The following is a 20,870-nucleotide window of genomic DNA, read 5'->3' as shown; positions in this document are numbered from 1 at the left end:
AAACAAGGAATATTTGCCAAATATGAAATAAGACAATTAGGAGAAAAACAATTAAATAATGCTATATATTCCAACATACACATGAATATTGTGTAGTCATAAACTGGAAGCATAACTCTGTGTCCCCTCCACTAAACTTGGAAAATGAATGCACGCAAAAGGTTTATTATTAAATCATGTTGAACAATTACCTTTCCAAACTGTAGTTCTGGCCCAATTCATATCAAGTAGCAACTCTCCAATAAGTTGATATACATAGAGGCCGAGTTCTGTGTCACTCAAAGTACACATTAACATTCAGGCTTTACCCGAGAGCTAAGTGGGGTGCTTTCTGCTTGGCTGCCAAGTTGTGAAGTGGCTTACAAGTTCAGAGCAGATACATTCTTTCTACAGTCAATGGTATTCCATTCAGGTATCCACCTATTGTTCTACTGTCATTGGATGGCATGTACATGACAATGGTGTTCCACACAGTACATAAAATTCATTCTCCATCACTTCTTTGTTTGTGTAATACTGATTTTGGTTTACCACCACATAGTCTCTATACTCAAACTATGCACCTGAGCCAATGTGGGAGTGCATTGATGCTCAGACTTGGCCTTAAAAGGTGCCTTAATTAAGGCCTACCTTTTCAATCAATGCCTTGGCCTTGGACTTAAAAAGCTTTGGCCTTTAGATGGCCTTGGCCTCTGCCTTGAGGATTTGGGCCTTGACTACAACACTGGTCTGAGCATAAGGCTAAATTACAATTAGTCTAATAAAGTGAGTTTTAGATCAAATTAAGGATGGACGAACAGTAATTAGAACACATATCGATGGTAGGCCATGTGAATTTAGCTATGAAGGTGTCAGACAATCTGAGATTATTCCATCTCCTAGCAGACCAATAGGATACAAACCATTTGAGAATCTTAGAAAAAAAACGACTTGAATGTCAGGAAAGTCCCAATAATAGGGGGTAGTCTACAGGCACAGACCCTTGGTTTGCCTAATCCGCATACTAGTGCATAATACAGAGTCTGAATTAGTGAGACTATATTCACTATGTACTGTGGCTAGCTCTATATTTGACCAAACAGATTCTATGACTGGAGTTCCAACAGGCAACAAATTTATTCAAGCAGCTGTTCATTTCTAAAGAAACACAAAAGAAAGAAAGGCAATAAGGACCTTTTGATGTCCGACTTCGAAGCCGCCAGTTTCAGTGAAGAAATCCAAGGGGTGAAATTTTACGAATATCCATTGGTATCAATTTTCCATCTTTCATATTAATAAACAAACTGAAATTTGAATGCATGACAAAACATCAATAACCAAGCACTATTACGACAAGATATTTGCCCAGACTATATCAATTAACCTTTAATTGGTGAAAAAAGAAAGAATTTGACCTTTACTGAAACCAGATTTTAACACTTTTCCGATCGTTTGCGGCGAATAAAAATTTCAAATGTGTTCGGTGGAATATTGTTGTTCATTACTGTATATGCCAGATGAGTGCCCGCACATGCCCAGTCGAGCAAATTTGAGTCATATTTCAGGACATATTGCATAGTTTATTTTCGCATGCCTCCGAATTTTGTACTACACATATAACCAGACCAAGATCATGAAGATGCCGCGAAAATGTAATTATCATCATCATTATATCATCATATTTCCCTTTATGTATGACAGGGAAAAAAAAAAAAATTTCGGGGGCTCCATTTCTACCTTTCGGGGGCTACTTTTTGCATTTCGGGGGCTCTTTTTGAATGCTACTTTTTTTATTTTGAGGAATACCTGTTCACTTATTAATGAATTATTATTTTTTGTTTAATATTGTATGATTGTTTAAGTTATTTTTTTCATGCTTAGAATCTTGGGTGTGTGTGTGTGTGACTGTGAGTTGGACTTGGATATGAATGAATTCAATATCAAATTTCTACTCCGTCTATTCCAGTACAATACCCTGTACCCGGCCATGTACATGTAATAAAGGCCCACATACCCTAACTTTTCGTGAAGTTCTTTGAAAACGCAGATCTCCATGAAAATTGCACTTCTCTATGGGGGAGTCTAAATTTGGTGAGAATGTATTCATTAAGAACTTAAATATACATGACAATGAAGAAATCATCAAACTTTATTGGCAGTTTTGAATAATATACCTGAAATGTAAACTCTGTCTGAAACAGAAAATCACCATCATTGAGGCCTTTACTGAGCGAATTGTCCCCCAGAGCTCTGGCAGAGAGACAGAGCTCAGACTGGCTAGCTAATACAAGCGCCAATGCTAGGGACAGTGATTTTCCGCGATCGCGGAAAACGGACAGAATTCACGGAAAGGGCCTTTTGAAACGGAAAGTGGCATTTCAAACGGAAAATCACGGAAAACGTATTTTCCCTCAAAATACACAGAATAGCAACAGAAATTACTCCAAAATCACAACAAAATGAGAATATTAAATGGCCAAAAAACCCCAGAAAACACGATCTCACTTCGCTACTATCATGACAATTCACACATCGTGACTGCACTCGACATCAGCACACTCGATTGTACCCCGCACCGTACCCGTACCCGGCCGGCCGCGCCGGGTTGGGCTTCACATGCACACATATCGTTCAACTCCTTACACGGTCGTGTGTTGCTGCCCTCTACGTTTGAAGATGTAACAGCATGATATCGTGGTCTTAAAATCCAAGATGGCGGATTGGCAATAGCCGTTGACTGATGATAACGATGTCCAAAAACCCCAAAAATTATCGATGAAATATCATTTCACCGTGAAATAATGCTAATAATATGAAAGGTGAGGATGTATGCATGCAAAATGGGTGTGTAAAAATATTTTATGCACCCGCATAGATCCGATTAGAACGGATTTTATTGTGTTGTTGGTACAGTAGCAGATACAAATTTTGACCAGTGCGAGTGTGCGTGTTGTGATTTTGCTATTCAATGTGTAAACGGAATTGTCACTTTTCCGTGTGTAAAAGTCTATGGGGAAACGGAATTTCCGTTTTCTTACATGCTGAAACGGAATTTGAGATTTTCTGAAATGGAAAAAGCAATTTTTTGAAACGGAAAATCACTGTCCCTACAATGCGTGCGCCTGCCGCCGGCCTTGTAAAATAGATAACGCTTGGTTTGATGATTAATTGTCTGATATTTACCACATCCCCAAGAAAAATAAAACAAATGATTTTTATAATTAATAAATAATTAATAAATAAGGTAAGTTATTTTGGATGTTAATAGGCCGTTTTAATAATAATAATAATAATAATAACTAGCATTTAGTACGCTCTCCATAGTTAACTATATCACAGCGTTTACAAACGATTTAAAACAAAAGTACATAATAATTACAATACAAATACACGCAAAAGAAATTAATCGGAAAAGAGGTATGTTTTTAGAAGTTTCTTAAATTGATCTGAAGAGTTTGATGATTTAATGAAAGTGGGGGGGGGGGGGTTTTGAAAAGCAAAGCTGAATGACAACTCACCAATGATAGGTTACTAGACTCTGGGATTTATTTCCTGTGTAATTCGAATTATTTTATCACAGAATTGTGATATCTGTAAGGGAAACATGTGCATTAGAAATTGCACATGGTGGTAGTCATAATGGACCCCTATACATGCAACTGTTTACCGACCGTCGCGTTGATTTTTTTTTCCATACCTGGTACCATGTGTGTGGAAATACGTGGTACAGAAAAAAAGACGCAACTTCGGAATTTGAAACTGCGCTCCTCGCTATTTTCAAGGCTTATTCATGATTTTGGATGATTTTTAAATGGTAAGCGGAGCTCGAGCATATGGCGCTAGTGGGTCGTTGAGTTGTTATCACTCGGCAATAATTTCGGGGGCGACATTCAGATTTAATGTCGCCCCCGAAAGCATGATTTTGGGTGATTTCGAGGGCGACTTTAGGCATTTCCGGTGCGAATTCGCCCGCCGCCCCCATGTATTTTTTTCACTGATGTATGACCTATAGCTGCGAGTCATGCGGGAATCATTTGTCTACACAATTGCAAGAGATGTTGAGCAAAGTGCATGCCTGACATACTTTCTGCTGGCGGCTTTTAACCTTGTTCAAAGAGATTTTATATGCTGTTACTCCATTTCATTTGAAACCTCCTTGATTTCACACAGACAAAGAGGCTGTTTTCACTCAGTTCCTTAAACTAGTTTAGTGGAAACTAGTTTAACGCTAAGTGAGAACGGTCGAAGCGCTCTTGGAAGCGCTCTTCCAAACCAGTTTGGAAGACCACCTCGCGATGTAGTTTTCAAGATCGCTTCGCATCGGAAAAGTGGTTTTAGCGTAAGTGACGACACAACCGTTCTTCGGGAAGCGATCTTCGCACATTTTGAGCGCGCTACTCCACACGACAGGTGTAGAATGCCTATGCTGCGGTTTCGAATTTCGCGCGAAACGTGTCTCCCCACTGAGGGCGTTTCCATAGCAACAAGAGCGCTATACGTGAAGTGATTTTGAAAACCACTTTCGTGTGATCAAGTGAGAACGCTAGCAAAGCGATCTTCCAAACTGGCTTTCTGAACCGGTTCCCAGTAAACTAGTTTTAGGAACGTAGTGAGAACAGCCTCAAAGAGTTTGGCATCTAGTCTTCCCTCTAAGCATGGTAGAGTGTCAAATATGAGCCTGTGTTTGAAGAGTAGGGGGTTGGATGTAAATACTGATAAAATTACTCAAAATTCAAACCATAATGCGTAGATTTTTTTTTTTTTAATCAGAAGACTAATTTGTGACTTACGTCAGATCCAGGACATTTGGTACAATGCATGAGTGTGGTACCTGCACAATCTTCGGCCTGCCAGTTGTGCCTGAGGTGTGAAGGGCATATGCCAGAGGTGAAGAGCTGTCCTCGGTGTTGTACTTGGTGGAGACTAGTCGCACTAGAACTAGTCCACATGACGCCATCTCTTGGTCTACATTGTGGCAAATTTCCCAATCTAAGATCTTGCCGAGACTGTCTGTAAAGTGCTTTAGAAGTGAGGAGTGCAGAAAAATGAACAAAAGAAAATGTTAAAATTCAATCATGGTCTCTTCATGCAAGAAAGTGACTATATTTTTCTAAAAAACAATGTAATTTGTTTTTTAAAGATAGGCTATCTGAATATGTATGATTATAAAGCAAAGTTTATCTCAAATTTAGCCTAGTGAATAATTCAAACAAAAGCATTGTAGAATCCTCTCCTACCAACAAAGCTTTTTCCCAAGTACCATCTGCTTGTGGAATGTCCTGCCTACAATAGTGGTTTTGGCTCCTTCAACTGAGTCTTTCAGGAGCCACCTGGAACCACTCACCCTGCATTAGCTCTCCATCTTTTTACTTGCACTATAGTTTAGTATTGTTCAACTGCACCAAATGTCATGTGTTTTTGTGATTGTGGCCTCAGTCAAGTACGACTATACTGTATAAAGAGGATTGTACTCAACAGAAGAAGAAGAGGAATTAAAGCATCACTAGAGGAAAATAATAGGCCTCTAAATCACTTATCTGGATTATCATTCACATGCTATATAGAATGATAATCTATATCTTTTTTTCTAACAAAAGAATTATTTAAAGCAACTTTTTTTCAGAAAGAAGAGAACTCAGTTGAAAACCATGCAAGGAAGGAAACTGCAAACATAGCAATCATAATGAAACTTTCCATTCAATTTCTTTTAATATTGATGGTTATAATCAAATTGATCCAACATAGATATACAGATGTAAATTAATATCATGAAATAAATAGGGTTTTTGTTGCGGAAGATTTTGTGAGATTTTATAGCAAATAGTCGCCCCAAAGAATAAGTTTTGAGGATATCAGGGGCGAAATTGTTTAACATCCTGGGCTCTGTCCTAGCACTAATAACTGACATCATTTTGGTGGTGGATATTAGCTTGCCTTTATACTTACCTCAAATAGACTCCTTTCCACACAGATGATACGAATGCCAACCCCTCTGATGAAATACTCATTGATGGAGCTAGGAGCATGAGGATCAATTGGACCATAGGCAGCAGGCACTTGTAGAATACTGCAAATAAATAAATAAATGAATGAATAAATAAATAAATGTGATATGATCAAAAGAAAACAAGAATGAAACACCACAAAGTTGCAATTTAAATTCTGGCCCTCGAACAACTAAATATTAGAATGAATTATACATGGATACAACTCTAATAAAGTGCTGGACTCCTTCAAAACAAATATCACCCGAAAGTCTAGTAAGTAGTGACCTGCTTGCTCGGTGACGTTTTCCAAAATAGTTGGCGGAGTACAGCAAGCCTGCATATGCCGACTTAAGCCAAGACACGATACAGATACAGTGACTACAACAGGGCCCTGTCCACAAAGGATTATTCTATTGTTACTGGGGGTGCTGAGCATTGTCACAGCACCCACAGTATTAATAGATAATCCTCCATAGCCAGGTCCATGGACTACAAAATCAACATGAATATGTATATAACATGCAGACTAACTTGGAGGTCTCAAGGCTCTTTCTCATGAACCCCTTATATGGAAACACTGCTTTTGTAATCCCTCAGTTTATAATACCACACAATGTTTTCTATCAGCCTTATATTTATACAGGTAGCAGGCTTTCTTTGCTTTACTACTTTAAGTGACTGGAGTCTTTCACTCATTATACCCACATATTTTAAAAAAAGGAAGTATAAGGAATCAAAAGGGGAATTAGCTCAAGTTGAGATCACTGAGCACTTGGACTTGGGTGTCTTTTGTGTGGGTTTTTTTTGTTTGTTTTTTACTCCAAATCTTCCAGACCATACTTTGCATTGAATGTGAAATGGCATGAATAGATCACAACTGGGTTTCAAGGGCTCTTTGTACAGCCAGGAACAAAAGGCATTCACAGTCTACATCCCCATAGATAGTGGCTGCACAATCCAAGGTGTGCATTGTTTCATTGGAGTGGAGGCAACCAAATTGCCATCAAATAAATTAAAACACTGAGCTGCTGCAGCTACCATACCTTTAAATTTAATGAAATGAAATATCTAAAGACAATGCAAACAAGGCACATATTTTCATGAAAGGGTCTTTGCATTGACTGTCTTTCGCGTTGCCCATTTCTTATGATGCTCTCTATGAGGAGCATTTTGGAAATTTATCATAAACTATCAAAACCATGAAGCTCATTTTTAAGTTGATTTTAAGAATAAATTACATGAAAATATTAACATCATTTATAATCAACGGTTTTCGTTCACATTCTAAGTATGTATGACTCACATATGTGTGCTGCTAATTGATCAACAAGGCGTCTTATACAGCAAATCATAATAAATGGGCGACTTTCAAAGACCCTTTCGGGCCTTCGGTCCGTTTGACTTTAGGGCAAATCTGACTTGTGAGCTCACATTATCTGATCTGAAACGAAATGTTTCAACTTGTTTCATATGGGATTATTTGACCAATGATTCCTTTAGCTTACAGTATGCCTTTAACCCTGAGATGTATTGAGGACTGCCCCCCTTCTGATCTCAGCCGCCATTCGCGCGATCACGCCGAAATTTTGCACGCACAGTCTTTACCACATAAACTACAAGGCAGTAAAAAAAAAATTCTGAAAATTATTATTTTTTATGAATAAAATGTGCAAATTCATTCATGAAAAACATTATTTGCATATTTAACACCCAATTTCACTTCAAATTTTCTTCTTTTTTCCAGATGTCACCTTTTCAATCTAATTTAAAGGTTTCCACAAAGAAAATTGCAAAAGCCAAATTTTTCCTTGTGTGTGTATTTGTTTTTAGAATTTCTTATGTATTTCTTTTTTTTTTGTCTTTTGTTTTTCATTGTTTTTTTTTCAGTGGAAATTATTACAGACCATTTTACAACTAAATTAAACCCTAAATTAATTAAGCAGACCAATTCTCGCTACCCCAAATAGCGATTTCGCCGAGATCCGGGAAAATCCCTGTAACGCGCATTGCATTATGGGATAGCTTTTCGGTATTACAACTTCCTGTTCGGATGTCCAATGCACTGTTTTGCCATTCAGATCAACAGTGCCGTCATGCACAACAACACAACGTCGCTTTTGCTCGGAAAAATCGTGATCACAACCCTCTCTTTCACGATACAGTTTAACGGTCTTTTCTGCTAAAGTCACTAATTCTGCCCGACGCTTTCCATCGCACGGTATTCCTCTGTCAGTTAAGATTTTTTTTAGTTCCGAAACTGATTTTTTTATCCATTTTGTGGTCGACGAAAAATTGAACGGAGTGAATGCTGTATATATTTAGCGTCTAGTCTAGTCAGATCGTGATGTCAGGCCGGTCGCTAAATGCAAAATTTTAAGATATTCATTTTTTGTTTACTTTTTTTATAACCAAATAAAAACATGAATAAAAATTATTTTCACGTGAAATATATTTTTTATTTTTATTTATAATTCAAATGGAATCAAAACTGACCAAATTTAATAAAAAGTATTATAATCTGTACATATTACGCTGATTGGCATCGATTTCAGCGTGGTGGAAAACTCAGTATCGCGAACCTCGCGCGAGCATGACTCTGAACCGGAAGTGGTGATGACGACCCGACGGAGTGAAAATTATCTTGTCTCGCGCATTATGAGATTTTTGTTCCTATTTGGGGTAGCGAGAATTGAAATGAAAAATAATCACCCTTTTATGAATTTCATCTCCTATAGACTTTGTACACAAAGTATAAAAATGAGCCATTTGACATTGTCTCGTAAAAAGTTACATGGCGTCGCGATGCTATACCTGTATGTCGCGAATTTGGTCTCAAAGGTTGCGCGAGACTTTAAAGAAAAAAGTTATAACATTTTGTGGCACTATCTTTTTGTGTTTCGGAAATATCGCGCGAAGCGTCAAGGGGGGCCATCATGGCCCCCCAGTCCTTTTAGAGTTAAAAAAGTGGTGTAAAAAATAAGTTGATGTCCTTGGATTAATTTATGCCTGCAACAAAAGTTCAAAAGCTTTGCAAAGCTTGAAAGCTGATAAATAAAAGTATAGATAGTAATCACATGATTTAGAATTTGTATAATATCTGCAAACCAATACATAAACTTTTAAGACAGGGCCCAATTGAATACAGGTTACTCTGCCTAAGTCAAATCTCTTGGGAGTTTAGACCAAAGACATCTATTTTAAATTTGACTTAAGAAGTTAAATAACATGTCTTACATAGTCTAGTCTTAAAATTTCTTGGACTAGCGTGATTATTCCACTTAAATAGAAGGCTGACTTAGGCAGATTTGACTCCAGTTAAACTTACCCAAGAATAAAAGCAGGCAATGCAATGTTAGGCTCGGTATAGAGGCCAATAACCTCCCCACACTTGGAGTGGGCACTCAGAAAAGATGTCACTGTATTTGCAGTCTCCAGAACTTGTCCATATGTCAGCACCTCAGCACCATGGCGACTGTCATCAAACATGGCTGCCAAACGATGTGGAAACTTCAAGCAGGTGTGCATCAAGAGCTTGTGAAGACTCGGTTCGGTCATTTTGGTGATTTTTGGCTAATGATCATAACGGTCTATCAGTATACAGCTTTGCTTGTAGACCTAATACAAAATATTGAAACAAATGAAAATATATCACAATATACTATGAAATCACAATATACTATGAAATGTGTATCAAAAACCTACAATCTGGATTTCAGCAACATTTAATATTGGGAAAAATGGCTCTTTTTCAGTTCGAAAGTCTATAGTACACGGGTCGTGTGGTCCAGTGGTTAGAGCATTGGACTCATAATCGCAAGGTTGTGAGTTCGAATCCCAACTCTGCCATTGTCTCCACTTTGATAAAAAGGCCCAAGAGTGATATCTGTCGTCTATTACGTCAGCCACTATGACTGATTAACCTAGACGTAAAATGTTTCCAAGGTAATTGGTTATATACCAGCTTGGCGTTTACCAGCAAAAATGCTGTCCTGTCGAGTTCTTACGGGAGTTACCACAAACAGAAACAGAAACAAACAGAAACAAATGCATATTACATTATTATTAGGTGGTCTGTCTCTGACAGATTACCTCTTAATTTTGTCAGAATTTTCTTTATTATTTATTTTTCATCGTCTTTCGCTGTCGCCAAGCGAAAGACAATGAAATCAAGATGGTGACGTAAACACGGTGGCAAGTTCTTGTCCATCTTTTCATAACATTTTTCTCGTTTTTTGAATGAATTCTTGTTAAAAAATTAAATAAATATCGTAGAAATGTCGGAAATGAAGTTGTATCCCATGTACATGATTTATTAGGGCTAACGATAGATCTTTTAGAAGAAAAGTAGAAATCTCGAGGGCGAAAGTTTAAGGTTTTTCGGCGGTGTGTAGATGTATGGGAAGCAATTCCAGGCTCCATGGGGAGTAAGCCTACGTGTAGTAGACTGATTTTTTACTCTCCAGGCTAGCCTGGAGGGTAAAAGTCATCTACTAATATGTATACATTCCAGATCCAGAATACAAGTTACAACTAATCAGTAATCTCTTTCATTCATTTTTAAATTTCTCCATTCCTCTTTCCTTCATTCAACTCAAGTTACTGTATGGCAGTGAGTCCAAACTTCGCGCGTGTCCATACTTCGCGGACGGTCATTATCTCAAAAACTAGCCGATATCCTTAAAATCTGACATCATCAACGTGAAAAGCGACCTAAAATTACCCTTTGGTGTAAGTTTCTTTAGGATGAGTTCAGTAATCATGAAAATATTGACAAAAGATCGGCAAATTTGTCACCGTTGGCGCCCGTTTTGAAGAAATCTGATATTCTCAACAAGCATCACGATATCACCATTTTGCAAGCAGAAATCATCAAAAATGTGAGTTAAATGTGGTACTAACTGATTCTATAGCATTTTGCTGTCAATCTGGTATAAATATTTCACTTTTTGAGCTTGAGTTTTTGTTTAAATCTCCACAAAAACTTTGGTCCGCGAAGTTAGGTCACACTTTTCAGAACGGTTTTCCAGCACAGCGCGCATTCGCCGATCGGAATAGAATTTTGAGATAGCGATACCGGCGAAACCCCTTGACCTACTTTACATTTTCGTCCATGATTTTATAGTTTAGGATCTTGCCGTCAATGTGGTAAATATTTCTTGAATTGGTTTTGTATAAATTATGAATATTTTGTGAACAAATTTAAGCCTGATGAATATTTTTTAAAAGTCCGCGAAGTTTGGACACCCCATCATACCGGTACATCATTTCAAATTAGTTTCCTTTCATTTTACCCATGACAATTTGGAACTTATGCCAGCGCCAAGGCCAGGGATCCGTCAGCTCACCTTCTTCTTCTTTGTTGTTCTTCCCCCGGGCCCCGGTCACCATCACCGTCGGCCAGTGGGAGAGAAGAGCGGTATCAGTCGAACTTCCACCCCGTCCAGTCCCTGGCGGTCGGTAGACGTCATGGCAGTATCGTCGAGCGCAGACCTCGCACTAGCTGACTAGCTACCGTCTACATCGATTCACGTACACGTGAGAGCTCATCAGCTGAACTAGCTAGCTAGCTGCGCTGCATGCTGCTGCTGCGCTAGCCGAATAAACTCACGAAGGGCTTAAAATTTGGTTTAAAAAAATTATGTATTGATTCAATTACCCCTTAAGAATTTTAAAATATTAAAAGCAATGTAATTTTATTTTTTTAAACTTTACTGATTTGTTGCATCCAATTGTCGAACTCATCTATCACTCTAATTTTGTATTTAGCCAAACGAGGAGCAATTTATTCAAAATGTCTGCGCCCTACGGCTACGGGAAAGGCCCAGGACAGGGAATGGCACCGCCCCCGGGAATGGCAAATTGTCACGTCTGTGAGAAGTCGTTCAAAGTTCTAAAACGCTGCAAAAGTTGTAAATCGACATTTTATTGGTATGAGGAATAATGAGGATTGCGAATTTTGGCCCGAATTTTTAGCATTATGAGTTTAATTTAAAGCTCTCCGCGCCGCGCGCGCCCATGGGCTCTTCCTGTCCGGTGCGGCGCCTGAGCTCCGGCGTAGCTTATCGCGGCACGAGGCACAGGCTAGGGGCCGGGGCAGCAGGGTGAAATTCATACGGTTACGCCACGGGACGATCAACAAAGCACGGTGCACGAGCGGATTGACCAAGCCGGATATCGACCGAGGGGGGTATTCTGAAAAGTCTCGTAAGTTTCCACTTAAATTACCCATGTAATAGAGCGCTAATGAGTAATGTACCTCCAAATTCGCTCAATTAACTCCCTTTGCTAAGCCTTAAGTTTAGGCCACTCCCCTACTGAGCCGATCGAATTAACCAATCAAATGCGCTCTTATTACGTAAAATTTTCTGCTAGCGCGCAGTGTTTCTTCACTTTGCTGGCTGCAGCACAGCGCCCAGCTGCTGTAAGTGCCACGATCTTACCCAGGACCAAAATCCAGTTAAAACCAATTAGGGCAAAACCAATTGAAACCAGTTGGCCAACTGGTTTCAATAGGGAAATTGGAACAACTGGTTCCAATTGAAAACCAGTTGCCAATTGGTTCCAGTTAAAAACCAATTGAAAACCAGTTGCCAATTGGTTCCAGTTAAAACCAATTGGGCAACTGGAACCAGTTGGCAATTGTTGTCAATTGGTTCCAGTTGTTCCAATTTCCCTATTAAAACCAATTGAATCCAATTGGAGGCAACTGGTTTCAATTGGTTCCAGTTGAAACCAATTGGAGGCAACTGGTTTCAACTGGAACCAGTTGAAACCAATTGGTTTCCAACTGGATCCAATTGGAACTTCCAGTTGGAACGAACTTAATTAGTTACAAATTAATTAGCATTTGCAGTAACTATTTCTCATGCCAACACAGAAGCAGTGTTATATGTCTATTAATACCAATGTAAAGGGCATTGATAAAATACAGACTTTCATGTATATATATTTATATGGAAGATCTTCAAATATATGTACTTTTATTTGATGTAATTTGGTAACAGTTAGTGGTGTACTAATTATCCTTTAATCTGTTTTAATTATAATCTATAACATTCATGAACATGGTTTTCACTGCTAAGTATTCTAAATACTAATCTTTAAAAAGTGTGGTACTTGAAATTGTAAAGAATTAAATAGATACATTGTTAATGATGATTAATCTCATAAAACATTAATCTGTGCACACTGGCAAATAATATGCAAATTAACTGGTTTCAATTGGATCCAGTTGGGTAACTGGAAAATTTCCAATTGGAAACCAATTGGAAATAATTTCCAGTTACCCAACTGGTTCCAATTAGAATTCATTTCCAGTTACCCATCTTTCCAGTTAGAAGTCATCTCAGTTACCCAATTGGTACCAGTTAGGATTTCCAGTTACACAACTGAATGGTTCAAGTTAGGATTTCCAGTTACCCAACTGGTTCCAGTTAGAAATCATTTCCAGTTGGAAGTCATTTCCAGTTACCCAACTGGTTCCAGTTAGGATTTCCAGTTGCCCAACTGGTTCCAGTTGGGATTTCCAGTTACTCAACTGGTTCCAGTAAGAAATCATTTCCAATTGGAAGTCATTTCCAGTTACCCAACTGGTTCCAGTTAGGATTTCCAGTTGCCCAACTGGTTCCAGTTGGGATTTCCAGTTACTCAACTGGTTCCAGTTAGAAATCATTTCCAGTTGGAAGTCATTTCCAGTTACCCAACTGGTTCCAGTTAGGATTTCCAGTTGCCCAACTGGTTCCAGTTAGAAATCATTTCCAATTGGAAGTCATTTCCAGTTACCCAACTGGTTCCAGTTAGGATTTCCAGTTGCCCAACTGGTTCCAGTTGGGATTTCCAGTTACTCAACTGGTTCCAGTAAGAAATCATTTCCAATTGGAAGTCATTTCCAGTTACCCAACTGGTTCCAGTTAGGATTTCCAGTTGCCCAACTGGTTCCAGTTGGGATTTCCAGTTACTCAATTAACTGGTTCCAGTTAGAAATCATTCCCAATTGGAAGTCATTTCCAGTTACCCAACTGGTTCCAGTTAGGATTTCCAGTTGCCCAACTGGTTTCAATTGGTTTCAACTGGAAATTGTTAAATTCCAGTTAAAACCAATTGAAACCAGTTGAAACCAATTGAAACCAATTGAAACCAGTTGGAAATCCAACTGGTTTCAATTGGATTTTGGTCCTGGGTAATTACAAATAATTTTTGCTGAAAAATAATGCTAATAAAAGTATTTGCATCAGATTCAGAGATTTAGAGGTTCGTTATGTTGTTGAAGTTAACTGTTGTCTTGTCCCTTGCTCTCTCATTTATTGTACCTTTGTGCCTTTCTCTTTTTTTCGAAAGCGTTCGGATTTTCACATCCACCTATTTGAATCCATTTGTAATTTTCTTTTTTCTTTTTTACAATATTTTATTTGCCTCTGTCTTGGGGGGGGGTTCTTCTTTAACTTAAACCCTACTTATTTTAAAATAACGTACTTTTCATTTATATAAGAAATCTTCTCCAACAAAATGCTGATTTGAATAGAAAGATTTTAAAAATCAAACAAGCATAATTATAAAAAAAGCCAAAATGTTATTAAAATTTGATGTACAAATATTACATTTAAGATTTTATAGGTGGGGAAAACGACGGCATTACTCACTATTTTTTTTTCTTTTGTATTTTATTCTATGAGAGAATATTCATTTAAATACTAAAGGGGTCTATGCTTATTTTTTTTATTGTCGGAAACAAGGTTTGATTCACCCCTGAAAACTGCTGCACCTACCGTGATTTGGCAATCTCATTATTTTCAAAATAATGTGCAAAACAAAATACTTTATTTATGATCCTAATAATAAAAGAAAATATAGAAAATTAATAATCATATTTCCCCTAAAAGTACACAATTTCTGTTTCCATTTTCCCTCTTTTCTAATCTCTTTATTACCAAATATACTCCCTATTCCTTATTTACTTGTTTCTATACCACCTTTTCCTTTGCTCTATTCACTTTTTATACCTTTCTCCTTTATTCTCTTCCTTCCTCCTAATTTTGGTCGCAGTATTAAACCGATTTGATATTTATACGAAATAAAAGCCACATTTAGCAAGAGATGATGAGACTGAGACTTAATGGACCTCTTATCTTTCCCCACTGGAAAGTCCGCTAATTGAGCGCTATGAGACTTCAGAATACCAAAAGTCTCTTAACTACTCAATTAAGTCTTCGCGCGGTCATAACGCGTACTATCGCAAGTGCGCGCAACGCAACCCTGCCAAATAAGGAAAGGGGCACTTAAGTGACTTTTCAGAATACCAAAATGCTAATTGAGCGCTAATTGAGCTTTCAGAATACCGCCCCGAGTCTTAATTAAAAAAAATCAAAAAAGGCTGTACACAATGTTAGACTTGTAAACAAAGAATATATAAAGAAAATGAAGGGAGCTGAAGGGTGAACAAAAGAATAAAGGAGAGAGAGAAAAAAAGGAAAGAAAAAGAAAAGAGATGAATTGAGAGGAAAGAAAGTAAAAAAAAATAAGGGGGAAGTATGGTTAATTGCTAATAATAATATGAGGGGGGAAAATAAAACTTAAAAGAAAGTTATATAAAAGAGAAAGAATAAAAAAAAGAAAAAGAAAGTTTGTGTCATTCTTTGAAATGAACAAAGAAAGGAAGGGGAGATGAATGAATGAAGGAAAGAAAAATGTTTCCTTCATTCTTTGAAAGAAAGAAGAAAAGCAGGAAGGAAGGGAATGAATTAGGTCTGGTTGAAAAGTATTAAAGAGAGGGAAGAAAAAATGAAAAAAGAGAGAAAATATAAATGGAAGCAAAAAAAAATGAAAAGAAGGGAGAAGGAAGGAACAAAATAATTTTAAGGAAATGATGAAAGAAAAAAAAACAAAGTAAGAGAAAGAAGGAAAGAAAGATGAATGAATGAACAGTGGGAGAGAAAGGATCAGGAAAGAAAGCAAGGAAAGATTGGAAATAAAGATAGATGGAACAAAAAAAGGCAAACAGGAAGGATAGAAGGATGAAGAAAGAAAGATAGAAAAGAGAGAAAGAGGAAAACCTTCAAGCAACCCAGAAAAATCTAATAATAAAAAATAATCTTAATAATATTTTGGGTTTTTAAGATATATTTCAAAAATTGTTTGGAAACTGTTTTAGAAATGAATAAAATTTCAAAGTGAAACATTGTCAAACTTAAAAATTAGATGAAACTTTGCGGCATCACACACAGCTAGGCATCTCCCATCCCATTACAAGATCACAACAAGACACAAAACGAAGTCTGAAACAACTAGATCTAGTTATGAAAACTCACTTGCTCGTTTTTTTTTATTTCTCCTCGTACACAGACGGCTCGCAATCGTGCAGCCGCCATTAGGGGGTTAAAAATACAAAAATCCCCTTCGACGAGGCTCATCAATTTTTGTCTTTATTTCATTAAAATATATATAAAAAGAACTGGACCAAAATAAAGATGATTCTGTTTTGCCTTATTTTGGCCTGAAATGCACCAAAACGGGAAAAAATAAACTTAAAAGGAAAAAAAACAGTGACTTAGGCTGTCGCGCGACTCCCACTTCCGTGGTTTATTCGAACTTAATACATAAACATATGGCCATTGAGTCCCTGTACAGATCGAGTAAGAACTTCGGTCTCTGTTATTGGTGAGTGGAGTGAACAGAGTTCAGCCAAACAACCATATAACAGAGATCGAAGCTTTTGGCTAGGCCAAGCCAAGGCTACTTCGGGCTGTCAGACCCGGAGGCTGGACTATTTTTGTATGTGTGTGTCGCACTCTGCATGCTCTGTCTCTGTTCCATTGTGTATCAAATCTAGTCCAATGATACATGCGTGACTAAAAACACCAACAGAGGTCCACAGAAAATCGCGGTCTACTTATACTAGATCTACTTCATCTTGACCTGACCAAACTTGCCAAATTCTCTTTTAATTACAGGCACTGATCTCCAGAGTTGGATTTAAGCAGGGTGCGAATTGAGGAGCAAAAAAAAAAGTAAGGTCATCAGTGCAAAATGAAAAAGCATTTTGTCTCCTGACAAACACAAAAAAGTCATCACTCCCAAATGAAGGCATTTTACTTGGTGGTCATTCTCATTTTTTCAAAGATTCCTGGGAAGCACCTGCACCTTCCGTTACAGGCTGAGTCCCATTTTCTTGAATATGACCTTCTTCACTTAAAGAAGGAATATAAGTATGAATTTAGAAACAGAAAACAATTTTGCTTGCTAATGTGTACAAACAAAACAGTAAGAGCAGAGTTTTATCCCTTGGTGTCTGTACAACCTTCAATAGCAAGAGTACAGTTCTGTATTCTATTGGGTTAAGAGTAGTTTATTGGACCGATCAACCAGTCTCTTTTTCCTCTTTTACACACTCTTCTTCACATTCTTCTTTTTTTTCTTCTTTTTTTTTGTTGGTTAAATCTCGTATCTCCTCATTCCTATCATGTCTGTCTATCCACTATGATCTCTTCAGAACAATCTGGTTTCTTTCCTAAATGATCATCCCGACCATTTGAACTATTGGTATACGTCTACTTTTGAAAAAATATGTTTTTCTACCTCCCTGTTTCATTTGAATATTCTGTCAACTTTGAATACATGTTGGTAATTGTCATCCAACTTTTTAGATATTCCATTTACACCTGTTTTGTATATTTCTCATGTTCCCTCTATTTTTCTGTTATATTTCTTCTTTACATATCTTCATTGATCTTTCTTTACTTATGCTCATTTCCCTTTTTGGTGCTGATATTAATGTACAGTGTATATTGTTCTGGATTTCCCACTTTAATTTATTTGTATATATGATTATGAATTCAATTGTGCCATTTTCACTTTCATACTGTCAATCCAATTCTAATGGTTGCAATGAATTAATAAATAAGATCCTGAAACATCTACGTTATTAATTTGTTGTATTCACTTATAATTGCAGTTCTAGAGAATGTCAGATTCGTGACTGGCCCACTCATAAACTCCATTGCTTGCCAAAAGACAGGAGCACCAAGAGAGCAGTTGATCTCCACTCAAAAGCTGACGGGGACAGTATTAAAATTGAAACGGTGAATTTCCAGACCCTGACACTCAATGGGGAAACAACACCAAGCTCAAGGAAGGTGGATGACAGTAGACTGTCCTCTAAAATGGCTTATGACTTGCCTGTGAAAGAACAGGAGATTCAAGGAAGTGTTCTACAACCTGGGGAGCAGAGAGCATCGGCATGTTCAACAAGTACAGCAGGTGACATCGGGGATCTGGTGACAGTCACAGTAAAAACAAGCAAACAGAAGCACCATGTGACTCTTGATAGAAGCTCTACGGGGACAGACTTGTTGGCGGACATTTCAAGAACCGTGTGTATTCCAGTCCAGCAGATGAAGTTGATCCACAGGGGGAAAATTATGAATCCAGAAAACATACGAGATACCCTCAAGGAAAAAGCCGTCTTTCAAGCCATTGGAGAAGTTGCAGAAAATGAGGAAGGGCTGAGCGGCAAGGACATCACCTGTGTGATGAGCCAGATTAAAGTGGACCGCAACACGGCCATCAAAGCTTTGAGACAAAAGGGAAATGCCATTGATGCTATTTTGTACCTTGGTAACAAATAAGCCAGAAGAGATTTTATGATAAACTTAGTTTGCAATAAGGGGTCCATTTCATGTAGAGTTACTGCTATGTTCACTTTGCCATAATGGCAACTCCCATGACAACAGGGCTCAACAGCCATTCACAATCAACGTTTCCATGGTAGAATGTAATGGAAAAGTTAATATACATGATGTAGTGGGAACTTTTGTATGAAAGGGACCTGTGATGTAAGAGATTATTGCCTTAATTGCCTTGAGAGAAAACGCCTTGATATGTTGTATAATGATTTTCAGTGACAGTGCTGTGATTTTATTTTTAATCGTTATCAGTAGTTAGTTATCGGTCTGCTGTAACATTTTTCTGGGACATATTCTGATGAAATTCAAACCATGTATGGAATGCCTACACCAGGGCTTGACGTTAGCAGTGGCCCGGGACAACAAAAAAATGAGAGCCGGGCCACCAAAATTTTTCGAAAGCCCACACTTGGTTGCCCAGTTTGGCTACTAAAGTTTTGATAAATTGTTATGTTTTCTGGCCATCAACTTTGCTATGTGGGCCACTAAAAATATGAAATTGATGATTTTGGTGGACTGATCGAGCCACCAAGAAAAAAAGTTAGTGTGGAGTCTTACCTACATTAAAAATTGTTGAATGTAAAAGATGTCAGTGCATCAAATAATTTGGTGCTGTGTTCGTATATTGATTGACTTGTAATTTGTAAATGTCTCTACTGACATGGACTGTGTATTCAGTTTACCCAGTTACAAATGAATTTTACATACTTCAAGGAAGAGGTTTTCAGAGTTTTAGAGTCGATGTGCCACTCATATTGAATGGTGACTTGTTGTTCAGGGATTTTTTCCTTTCATCATTAAGGGATAATGTATTTTACCATCCTCATCTTTTTTCATGTGTTTCCAAGTCTACAACTTGTTGGCGTGATTTAGCTTTCTACGTTCCAAATGTTGACCACCTTGTTTACTGGTACCCTTTCTATCGGTTCCGTAAAATTTGCAATGTGACCAATATGAGAAATCACTAAAAACGGCTGACTTTCACAAAAATAACAGTGACCTTGCGTAAAATATGAGATCTTGACCATTCAGCAGCTACAGTACACCCCTAATTATCAATCTCATTTGAACTGTTCTCCCTCCAGAAAGTGTTATGTTCTGGCAATTTCAAAATAATGACTGTAAACAGCATTCCATACTACTTAGTAAAAAACAAAATATTATCACCCTTTGTTTAGAAAAGAAAACGGGGAGTAACTTTGTCCCACCAGCCATAAATAAAGAATATTGTCTACGTTCTGTTTTTGTATTGAAAATTAAAAGCATAGCTTATTAGAGTTATAGAATTTAATTTATTTATTTACTAGTATTCACTTTCACTTTTTTCAATAAAATTTATTTCCACTTAAAACAGCAATGTTTCCAAATCAATACAATATTGATAAATACAGATACTATATATGTTCATTTTTATAGCGCTTGAATATTTATGATGTTTGTGTGTCATGTATATTTTGTTACGTGCTCTAATATTTTATTTAATAGGTATATGCAAGAGAAATACTGTCAAATGATTGTATTGGTATGAAAATAAACATTTATTCTATATTGATTTTGAAAGTTTAAACTATGCATTTTCTAGTACATATATATTTAATTTATGATTTGATTTGATATCCCTACAGCCCACACCCATTTTCAAACTCATGCATATTTTACTAAAGGGACGAGTGTGGCTCTCATTATTATTCATCTAAAAATGTGAAATTGGAATTCAGGGAAGTATTTTGTTACAAAAAGCTAATTTACACAATTTGTAGACATTTTTTCAAAGAAAATGGGAGGGGTGTAGGCATTTCAAGCTTAGTGCAAAAAATAAAAATTCTGGAGGACAAAAAAATCTTGTTTCATTGGAGCTTACAAATATGTAATGGTATATTTTATCTGAAATTCCATATCAGCCCTCATACTTGCCTGAACTCAAGCAAGGGAAATATCAATCCTCTAAACATATTTACATGGTTCTCATTAAAATTTATATCATGATTTTATAATACATGAATAGTTGTGATACTTGAATGAGAAGATGGAATAAGCAGTTAAGAAAGAATGAGAATGAAGGCTGGGGGATTTACCTCTCTCAGACTTCATTACTTTCAAACAAGTGAAAAGGAGATGATCAGGAAGAGAAAAGAAAATGGACAAACGGAATAATAAGTAATAAAAGAAGAAAGAGGAAAGGGAGATTAATGTATGAAAGAATGAAGGTGAAAGAATGGTGAGCATG

General features: G+C 37.2%; 2 protein-coding genes across 11 annotated transcripts in view; one reads left to right on the top strand and one right to left on the bottom strand.

Moving 5' to 3' along the window:
• The window catches only part of LOC129261987 (beta-alanine-activating enzyme-like), a 28,367-nt gene extending 16,734 nt beyond the window's left edge, over nt 1–11,633 (bottom strand). For 2 of the 7 annotated variants that reach the window (XM_064100401.1, XM_064100404.1), the window contains exons 1-4: nt 11,312–11,633; nt 9,292–9,581; nt 5,926–6,046; nt 4,770–4,999 (exon numbers count right to left, since the gene is read on the bottom strand). In XM_064100401.1, coding sequence (XP_063956471.1) covers nt 4,770–4,999; nt 5,926–6,046; nt 9,292–9,521 — 581 coding nt within the window. In that variant the 5' untranslated portion in view covers nt 9,522–9,581; nt 11,312–11,633. Of the gene's footprint in view, nt 1–191; nt 357–4,769; nt 5,000–5,925; nt 6,047–6,251; nt 6,337–9,291; nt 9,582–11,257 lie in introns of those variants that run through there. The other 5 variants (XM_064100402.1, XM_064100406.1, XM_064100405.1 and 2 more) reach the window with 5 other exon arrangements.
• On the top strand, nt 11,500–20,637 carry LOC135154306 (SET domain-containing protein 14-like). 4 transcript variants are annotated; one of them, XR_010293768.1, is made up of 3 exons: nt 11,500–12,170; nt 16,913–16,969; nt 17,914–20,637. XR_010293768.1 is itself a non-coding variant. In XM_064100407.1 (2 exons), the coding sequence occupies exons 1-2, from the start codon at nt 11,758–11,760 to the stop codon at nt 18,584–18,586; spliced, it is 810 nt and encodes a 269-aa protein (XP_063956477.1). In that variant the 5' UTR covers nt 11,674–11,757; the 3' UTR covers nt 18,587–20,637. The 4 variants fall into 4 exon arrangements, 1 of the variants encoding a protein (XP_063956477.1); XR_010293766.1 differs by having other exon boundaries at nt 11,751–11,894; XM_064100407.1 differs by lacking the exon at nt 16,913–16,969 and having other exon boundaries at nt 11,674–11,894.
• Nucleotides 20,638–20,870: the final 233 nt, after the last annotated feature.

This window comes from Lytechinus pictus, chromosome 5, assembly GCF_037042905.1.
Source record: "Lytechinus pictus isolate F3 Inbred chromosome 5, Lp3.0, whole genome shotgun sequence".
NCBI lineage: Eukaryota > Metazoa > Echinodermata > Echinoidea > Temnopleuroida > Toxopneustidae > Lytechinus > Lytechinus pictus.
The sequence above is the reverse complement of the archived record's forward strand: the minus strand, read 5'-3'. Positions and strand labels throughout refer to the sequence as shown.

What these genes read in the sequence shown, in the direction of transcription:
- LOC135154306 (XM_064100407.1), top strand. Translation starts at nt 11,758, where the DNA reads ATGTCTGCGCCCTACGGCTACGGGAAAGGCCCAGGACAGGGAATGGCA. An exon ending in TGTAAATCGACATTTTATTG is followed by an intron (nt 11,895 to 17,913) that starts GTATGAGGAATA and finishes TTATAATTGCAG; the next exon opens with TTCTAGAGAATGTCAGATTC.